This window comes from Polypterus senegalus, chromosome 5 (genome assembly GCF_016835505.1).
Source record: "Polypterus senegalus isolate Bchr_013 chromosome 5, ASM1683550v1, whole genome shotgun sequence".
Lineage (NCBI taxonomy): Eukaryota > Metazoa > Chordata > Cladistia > Polypteriformes > Polypteridae > Polypterus > Polypterus senegalus.
Genome location: NC_053158.1, coordinates 54,673,894 through 54,684,344, shown reverse-complemented (window position 1 = coordinate 54,684,344; position 10,451 = coordinate 54,673,894). Strand labels below are relative to the sequence as shown.

At 35.2% G+C, this 10,451-nt stretch overlaps 1 protein-coding gene across 3 annotated transcripts in view; it reads right to left on the bottom strand.

The window, feature by feature from the left end:
- Positions 1-2,317: 2,317 nt before the first annotated feature.
- The window catches only part of kcnb2b (potassium voltage-gated channel subfamily B member 2b), a 229,416-nt gene continuing 221,282 nt past the window's right edge, over positions 2,318-10,451 (bottom strand). For all 3 annotated transcript variants that reach the window (XM_039754654.1, XM_039754656.1, XM_039754655.1), the window contains exon 3: positions 2,318-10,223. In XM_039754654.1, coding sequence (XP_039610588.1) covers positions 8,118-10,223 — 2,106 coding nt within the window. In that variant the 3' untranslated portion in view covers positions 2,318-8,117. The remainder of the gene's footprint in view (positions 10,224-10,451) is intronic.

Sequence of the window (10,451 nt, the reverse complement as noted above, 5' to 3'; positions counted from 1 at the left end):
AACAGTGATAACTGGATCCATTCCCAGAGTCAAGGCTGGTCTTAATGCAAGTGCAAGTTGTAGAAGGGAAAAGTTTGACCTTTGTCTGCACATATATGCCTAACATCTATTCATAGTATTTTGTTCTTTTTAGAAACATTGGGTTTGGTACAGAAAATTATATAATCTACTGACAACACTCACATGGGGAATGGCACAGAGACCTGGAGGTGTATGATTGGAATGTATCTGAGTGGTGAATAGCTATTGTAGTTCAGTGAATTGTCCCTAACAAACACTATATTCAATCACAAGGTTGATCAATAAGTGTAGATTACCTCTGACTAAAGGTCAATGACTGACACTCGACATAACATTTATTTACATATTACATTTTAACACACAAGAGTATAGTGACTCTCCAAGGTAAAGAAAGGTTCTGTGCTAATTCACAGTAACTTAACTCAGATGGATGTATAGTGCCTGCCAGACAGAACTAGAAGACCTAAGCCTGTAGTCAGAGTGTGCTAGGAATGACCACAAGATGCCTTGGTTCAGTACAAGTTCAATTCTCACCTATGAAAAAGCTTCCCTTGCATCTGGGCAGATTTCAGTGATGAAGAGTGTCTGTTCAAACCCTCAGTAGTGGAGTTACCTGCAAGAAGCAGTTTCCAAAATTTGTTGGTGTTTGTCTTGACAGTCGTCGTAGGTAATGTCGGTGGACCCATTAAAAAAAGAAGTCTTCTGTGCATAATTAGCAGGATTTGATTGAAAGGATTCAGCAGAGTTGAAGTTTGTAGGGGCCTTTTAAAATCACTTCTGGACAGCTTCAAGAGGTTGTGTCAAACCATTCGAAAGTCAGTGGAATATCGCCCACACTGTTAAACTGTATTTGGTGGTTACACCCTCCTCACACGAGGTGGTGCCAGAATCAATGTTTAGGGTTGGACCCATCTTTGTAGATGGGGTTGTAGCAGCTCCAACACGGCAAGACCATAAAGTGGATGAGATCTGAATGGGAGGACAGTGCCTCAGGACTGGTAGATTGAGGTGCTGCTCTAAATACAAAGAAAGTGGGAAGAAATGCCCCAAATGGAAACAGTTTCAGTTTTGCTGTCACTATACCCGAAGGCAGTGAAGAGCGAAATACATCTTCACTCAAAGCTTCTAAATTACTGGTCAGTGTACATCTTCATCCACACTTATGATGACAAACTATGGGTAGTATCCAAAATAATTAATTCATAAGTGCAAGTGATCAAAATGAAACTCCAGCACAGAGTTGCTGGGCTTACTTTCTGTGATAGGGTGAAGGGCTCAGAGTAGAATGATGATCCTGATCGAGTAGAGTCAGTTATGATGGTGTGGGCATAAACATAAAATGCACTAGATGCTTCCCACTGAAGGTGTACCAAGAATGTACCAACAGGACCAACCTTCGGGATGTGGCTGTATATGTACTGTATATTTAAATTATTGTGTGAGGTTTAGGGAATTCTCTGGAAAGAGCTGGAAAAAGTAACATGTATCCCCATCTGGGACAATATTATGATTGCAACACTGCACTTTGTTAGTGATTAGAATAACTATTAGCTGTTTGTTTAAGATAAATAAGGCATATCCCTATACTAATTTCTGCATTTGGAATAATACACATATATCACGTTTTCATTCATACATATAAACAAACTATACGTTTTAGTAGATAAGGGAGTATTGCTGAGTATTACCTGAAGATGTTACCTGTCATAGTTTTACTTTATTCTAATCAGAAGGTTTCATTCAATAATGTAAATTACATGTATCCCTGATAAGCTACAGATACAGTGTAAGCATGAAAGACCAAAACACAAATTAATGGGTAATATGTAAACAAGATGAAACAGATCAAATAAGAATGGATACTTGTAACAGAGCTTACTAAACATAGTGTACTGTAGAATCACTCATATTAATGCAGTCCCTATCGTGTATGCCATACTGTAGAATGATGAAGGGCACCAATAAGCAATTAGCAATGGTACCTCATACTGAAATCTTATATTATTAAATTGAAATACTATGTTAGAACTTTAAAGATAGTATTTACATATTGAATTTATCACAAAAGGTAAAATGCTTACAAATTACCATTTTTGTCTACTTAATTACTGGCTATCTTGCACACATTAAGAAACATATGAAGTTCTCAACAACATTTAAACTTCTCAGGATATCTTTTGCCATTTAAGGGGGCTGTAGCAAAGGAATAATGCAAGCTGATGTAACATTTTCAACAATAAACCCAACAAGGCTGAACTACTCTTACTGAAATTCAAAAAAACCATCCTCAGTTGTACACAGTGAATCTTACATTTAATGGAAAATGAAGAATGAGTACATATGGAGGAACATGAAATACATGATTCATATATACATTTATTTGTAATCCTGCATATTCTAACAGAGAATATGGGGAACAATGCTGTTAATCTTTACAGACAGTCGAACAAAATAGACAATTATTTTGTGTCACATGATATAACACATTAATACGTGCATACAAAGATGCTGAATGTTACAGAAATAGTCTGCAGGAAAGCAAATTACATGACAGAATATGTACTGTTCAGTATTATGCAAAAGATCATTGAAAAATGAGAATGAACACCATTTATTAATTTCAGCATTGCTTGTAATGGATCAGTTCTAATGACAACATAAAAAAATGATACTAGATGAACAAAAGCATAATAAGTGATAAAAGTTTTCCTATGAAACGTTCCTGTGGAAGAAACCCAATCCAGATATCCCAGTGTACAACATTTGTTGTATTGTCCCTTCTGTCTTATGATTGCACAGCAATTTAAATATACCCACTAGAGACCAAGACCCACAGAAGAGTATACACTCTTACATACTGTACTGTACACTTGCTTGAATCTTATATTGTAATTAAATTATAAATACGTTTTTATCAATAGCCATTATTATATTGTGAGTAAAGACTGGACAAAGATGTCATAATTTTGAAGTGCTTATACTGATATGAAACTTGTAACTAGATTTATAAAATACAGCTCTTTCCCTTTTTTACTAATCTTTGAAGAGGAAAACAGAATTAATAAAGTGAGCTGCGTAACTGACCTAATGAAGCTTGTTTCTGAGGCTGAATGCTTTTTTTAATATCAATGACATTTCATACTAGCAGAAGGTTTATGGTTGCCATTTAAGCATCGGTTAATTCCATTAGAAGGTGGACAGAATGCTAACAATTAAGCCTTAACTTTTATAGTGAAAATGGAATGAACTCGAGACCTTAAACAAACACTTCTATTAGATAAATAGAAAATATTTTAATATTTTAAGAAGACATATCTTAATCTTAGAAGATATGTCATTCTACCAGGGGTAGTGGGAAGATAAAACCATTGACATTATATGTTATTTAAATGAAAAATAAAAACAAATAAACAAACAAAAAAAAAAGATCTGGCATATCAAAGTTCAGATTTTTCTTTCTTTTCTATTTGTCATACAATACTGTCAGATGAAAATAATTATGAGTTAGTGAATATTAGCCTTAACAATCTTCTCTAAAGAGCATAGAGCGCTCTGTTTGCTGCTACAGCTTTTGCTTAATTTCGGAAACTTTGATCATCCTGACATTGAAAAATATGCAATTATACTGATGACATTTAAGAGTGCGTCTTGTAATAGACTATAAATTAAAAACAAAATCACACATTTCTTTTGACAGATTTGACCCCCATAATATATACATACCCTGAGAATACATTCACTTCTTTTTTCTCTTTTGAACAACCTCCCTGGACAGCTGATTTCTCCTTAAAAAATTATAATTTGTTATTCAGAGAAAGCCACGCTTTTTTTAGCCTTTTCATAAATCACATTTTATGGAAAGGCACAATACATTTTAAGTACTATTTGGCAGGATCACATGGACACATTTTAACGTTCTGGAAAAAAAAATGCAATAATTCATAATGCAATCATTTTCATAACAACATTTTGAAAGTAATATTGTGGTCAGTTTTATTATGACTTTAAACGTTCAGATGTGCAAGTTAGACTTATTGTTAGAGAAGCTACCTTCCATGTCTCAATGAAGTGTTCACAGATTAAATCAGATGACGATAATCCTTGTATGTGTGCATATATATAACTAACTGTACTGTATGCACTTATAGACTGAAATTAGCATGATGAGACAACTGTGGCAACACAAATGCTCACTGTGTATTGTTTACTGAGCAGCAGCTTAGTGTATCACTTACCAGTAAGACTTCATTGATAAAGAATGCAGTCAGCATCTGTGCACAGATCACAGAGAAGAAACGCTTAAAAACAGCAGGCAAAAAGAAAACCATATTGACCCACTGGGATCATGGAGAACAGAGCACATACTGTAAATATTAGCTTTTGTATACAACTCTGTAAATCCTTAAAAGAGACTTTCAGTGTCTTTAGGGCTTCAAAGTACATGTTGCAAAAGCACCACTTGTCCCATCCTAGCAGAGTTGCTACTGCTAATAATGAAAGTCTTAGTATAGGAAGAGATTTAATGAAATAGCAGGCAAAAGTTTATACAAAATTTAATATTTGACACCTGCTCACAATGCACAATTCGTCATCTCCGTCATTTAGGAAGAAGCTGACTGAACTCTTTTCATGTTTGAACATTGTGCTCATAAGTGCTGACCATATTACAATGAACGATGGAGTGTGCCTTATTTCTTTTGATACACTTAATTGCTTTTTGTAAAACAGTGTTAGACGGAATACATGATTACATTAGACATCTTTGCAGCACACGCAATGGCATGTACTGTAGGTAGGTAGACTTCTATTCCCCCAGAGAAAAAATGGTTTGTTATGCTATGTTTGAATTAGGCTGTATGTTGTATATAAATGTATAGTATATGCATCCATACCATACACACGGCATTCCAATTTAAATCTGCTTTTCAAAAACTAATAATGGAGGGCTGCATTTGTAACTTAATGGCATTGCTTTTCCATTCCACAATATTAACTATTATTCATTGCTTTTTATTTATCAGTTGCATTTTCAAATAGAAAACTATAAAGAACAAGAAATCAAATCTTTCTGTGCAGCATTCAAAAACTAGTAGACTACAATCATTTCACTGCATAGATTAGAAATCTCTTGACAGTTTTTATACAAGATAAGGGAGGAATTTTTTTTTCTATGAAACATTGAAATTTGTGAACATTTATATAAGCCTGAGAGCATTTTTAATACATAATCATCATCTATTATAACTAAAAGGCAAACATTGAAATATTTCAATAGGAAACAGAAAATAACACAAAGGTGCCAGAATTCAGTTTTCCAAAAATAATGAGTCATCTTTCACCATTAAAGCAGCACCAAAAAAGACAAAATAAAAAAATGGCAAATGAAAATAGGAAATGACATTTCACTGAGTTTTGTGGAACATTACATACATTATCTCTATACAGAATTGTGTTTTTACATAAGTGCATAGGGCAATGGCTGGATATTAATCTAAATGAACCACATCTTCACATAGACTAGGTGCTTTTAAGTGTTAAAAGAGTTCAAATCAGAAATAAAAATAAAGGAGAACTATTTTCTCTACACTTATCAATTCAGACACTTGTGTGCAAATACACCGCCTTGCCACGTTTTTTGAAAGAAAACAAAATATAACAAGTCTAGGAATCAATGACCAGACATTTCAGTTACGATTTGCAATTCGATTCATGTAGTAATTTCGAGACCAGCAGTAGTGAGTGCAAATGAGGTGTAATGATAGCCACATTTTATGTAGTACTCAGTTATTTCAAGCAAAACGGTGACATGCATTTTAGAGAGAAAATGGATTTCCTCAGAGAAAGTTCAGATAACGCAAGTAAGCTGGTAATTAATACAAATCATTTGTTTGTTATAATTTTGTCGTGCATGTTTGTTACCTATAAGCCACTAAATCCGATACTTTTGCTTGTAGTCTTGCTTGTAGAGACAGTAGTCTCTGCTGATAAAACTGACAATTGCCTCACATCCATTCTACTACAAGTCATAAAGAGTAGAGGAACATTGTCAAAAACAGATCTGAACAATTTATAACCACTTTTTTTCTGTTTGAGGGTGAATAGTTAAAACAAGGCACTTTTGTCCCGATGACACTTGATTTAATTTAATAATGATTAAAATGTCTAAGAGAGATGGTCTTGATATAATGCTTTCAGATATTGTATTAAAATAAATATAAGACTTTAGGACTGTGTCTAAAGTGTTGATCTTTGTAGTTTCCTGTTGAAAAAAATGCAGTCTTTTTTGCTTGTACTTGCTTATGTTACAACGTGCTACTGCTGTTTGTAAGATTTTCTAGCAAGACACTTATTAACTTTAATGAACTCACTGCGTAATTAGGCCTCAACAGAAGAAGCAAAAACTATCCTCAGTTTTGCAGTGAGATTTCACAAAAATTTGTTTTGTGCTCACACACATTCCTTCACTCAGCTTTTTGGTGGCTTAAAATTAAGATTAGAAGCCACTGTACCATTTAGGAGGAGAACACCCCCAACAGAGTTAATAAGGTTTGGCTGTAGTGTTAAAACTACAATTTTAAAAATAGATAAATAGAGTCTTAATTGTTAACTTACCATACTTTTTATTACATTTTCTAATCTACCTTATGGACATCTGAACCTGCTACATCCATTCAAGGATCTTTTCTTAAAAATATACGAGAATTAACTAGGGATTGTCTATTTTCAAAAATGGAACACATTTTTGGTGACAGGATCATCCGTACCTATATAGTAATAGAGTATTCCAATATTGGACACCAACAAAGTCCTTTGGAAGATGCTCAGTTGTTTTTTAAGGAACCGGAATGTACGTTACATAAATCAGTGGATATTAGATTTTTGTGATGTTGCTCTACTTTACAATATGGTGTACAGTACAGAACACCATAAATACCATGATTAACAATTTCATATTACTTAACCATGCTAAAAACTGGACACAGCCATATCCAGCTGTTCCAGGAATGTACAATACTAAAGCATAAATCAGGGCATCATTAGTCCCAAAGAAACCCTTATGCTACTCTCATCTTGCACCTTTACTCACTTGCATATGAAATGCCTGACCCTGAGCCAGTGAGTCAGTCTCTCTTTGCTCAATTGATATAAGCAGTTATATTGTATGAATGAAATCGTGTTCTATTGACTCTATAGGCTTTTGAAAACCAATTATAATGCAAGTATACGTACAATCTTCATCTGGTCAAACAATATCACTACATTTTGATGTGAATTGTCTATCATACCCAAGGTCTTTGACTTGTAAAATAATCACATGGCGGTAATGCACTTGTGTAGACAATTATGACATCATCATATTTCTGGTATTCCTCTCCTGATTCATGTTTTTGGCAACTAGAAGTGCTGAATGAAATATAAAGGTATGTAACACAGTTATTTCGGTTAACAAAATCTATTTATGGTCATTACACCTATAACAATGCTAATTTTTATACACTGATGTAAAAAGTACTTCTAAATCAAAAAGAAATTCTCAGCTGCACTTTAGCCTCATTACTTCATCACCTTATTGATATGTAACTTTTTTCATTGGTTGTACTTTTTTAACAGGGATCTGTTAAAGCCATTCAACGAACAGAGACAAAAATGCCGGCACTCCAAAAAAAGATGTGTTTTTGTTACCTCGAGTTGCATTGTCATTGCTTTTCCCCAGATCTATTTACAAATAAATGCATTCTGCAAACTCTAAGCACCGTTAAGTAACTGTACAATTTTAAAGACATGCATTAAAGATTTGTCCATCTTTTGTGCATTTCATTATCTACCAAAATATGATAATAAAAGGTTACATTTACATTTTGATTACAAATGTCAGATTGCTACATGTGTGCTCTAAACAGAGCCTTTTAATATGTTTCATTATGTCTCAAGTCAGTTGTCTGCCAAAATAAAATAAAAATAAAAGCAGTCTCTTATATCTTGAGATAATGATTAATGAAATGACTCATGCCATGCAAAAATATCACTCTTGTCAGCACACGTGTGTGCTATTATTCTCATGTTTTGTAGTCCCAGGTTCATATTTATGTCAATAGTCACATGCTAGTTTCACATGTTGGAGGGAAACCTCCTTCTTCTGACCTTAGATGGATTTCAGGCGTAAACATGTGATTTTCTACTTTGAGTTCACTTTGGTTATTGTCATTTTTATCCTCACCCGTCGTGGGAGAACCACCTTGGGTGCAGTTATTTCCAGTTGTTTTAGATGAAGAAGGCCCTACGGCTTCCACGTCTTCCACGAGATGTTTCGTCTTATGGTTTTCTTTGGAACAATTCAGTTCAACTTCCTGATCGTTGCTGTGCAAACTAACCTCCCTGTCCTCTGCACTTTTATCTTTTTCTGCACTATTTGTCTCAATGCAACTCTTCATTGCTTTTGAGGGGAAAGCAAAAAAGCCTTTCTTTGCACCCTGTGGTGAATCTCTAACAGTTGTTATATCAGAGCTAATGCATAGCCTCTCTCCCTGAGGTGAATTATCTTCCAGTAGGATAGTACTGATATGCTGAGGAGGTGATGCCTGTAAGTCTGCTGTGGTCACCGGTAATGGTCTAGTGGTGCTTGGAGGCGTTGGTGGACCACTACTTGCGCCTTCAACAAAATTTACTTTTAGACTCCTGTTTTTCATTGGATTGCTTTTAAATGAGCTTCGGATATTTTCAACTTGGCGTAAAAACGCACTGTTGTCTTCAATGCCAGTGGCACTGTTCAGCTCAGTCAGTTCATAAGTGTCATTCCTATTGACATAACCTTGTCTGCTCTTTGCATGATTTGATAGTTCAACATGGGTCATAGAAGGAATTCCTTCCAGAGGTGAAGGAACACCAGCAAACCTTGCCTGCAAGAAACCACCGGTCATTAGAGAAAGAGGTGACCTTTCAGTTTCAGTAAAATCAGTGGCACAGCTGGTAAAACTATCTATGCTGGAAATGCTCCGCATGTCAGTTATACCTGTGGCTGTGTGTTCCATTAACAATGGATCTGCTGGGCCTGGAACTGGTTCCATTTCAAGTTCTAATTGTAGTGGCAGTGATTTATTAGTTTTATCTTTGTCTGTAGTGTTTAGGTTAGGACTGGATTGTGTTTTTGTCATTTGGTTATAGATTTCCTCCAGCTTTTGAGCATTCAGATGCTGTGGGCTTGCTACAGGGTTTGTCAGACAATCTTTTAACTCAACATTAACTTCTTCTTGGTATTTAGTGTCAAAAGACTTGTTAGAACTATTGTCAGATAATGTGCTCTTGGCTGTGTTCCATTTACTTGGTGAAAGATGGTTGTCTTGGGCTTTATTATTTTTAATGTCTTCATTTTTTTCCACCACAATGTCCATAAGTTCCATGCTGCGTGCAAACGCATCTTTGAGGTTCATTGAAACAATGCTCCCATTTCTCTTTGCTCTTTCCAGTGCTTCTCGTCTCTTAATGGCTTTTTCTTGCCTCTTTTGTTCCTTGTAAAACTCAGAGAAATTGTTTACAATAATTGGAATAGGCAAGGCTATCACTAGCACCCCTGCAATACAACAAAGTCCACCAACTATTTTTCCCAAAAGTGTTTTGGGATATATATCACCATAACCTACAGTAGTCATGGTGATTGTGGCCCACCAAAAAGATGCAGGAATGCTGGTGAACTTGGTACCATCTTCATCCTTTTCTGCAAAGAAAACCAGGCTGGAAAATATCATAATTCCCATTGCTAAAAACAAGATTAACAAGCCCAGTTCATTGTAACTTCTACGAAGTGTAAATCCTAGAGACTGCAATCCTGTAGAATGTCTTGCTAATTTCAGAATTCTCAATATCCTCATGATACGAAATATCTGGACGACACGCCTCACATTCTGGAACTGAAGCACACTCTTGTTAGACTCAGTTAGGAAAATGGTGACATAATATGGCAAAATAGCCAATAAATCTATGACATTTAAGGGGCCTTTGAAGAACTTCCATTTGTTGGGTGATGACAAGAAGCGAAGAAGATACTCCATGGTAAACCATGCAATACAAACTGCCTCAACATGTGCCAGCTGTGGGTTGTCGCTGGCTTGTCCAAACTCATCTGTTTCTTGAAGTTCTGGAAGCGTATTAAGGGACAGTGCAATGGTTGAAAGAACGATAAACAAAATGGATATTATAGCCAAGATCTGCAAAAAAAGAGAAATAAAAAGTACATCAGGAACATATAGTAGACTGCAGATCACTTACTGTGAAGAAAGATTATAAGAAATGATCCTCAGGAACAAATAATTGATTCATTACTTTATTTTCACAATAGATCCACCAACCCAAGCTCTCTTATACTAAATTAATACAGATGTATTAATCAACCCAAACTGAACATCTTTGACAAGTTGAATGAAAACTTAATGTGT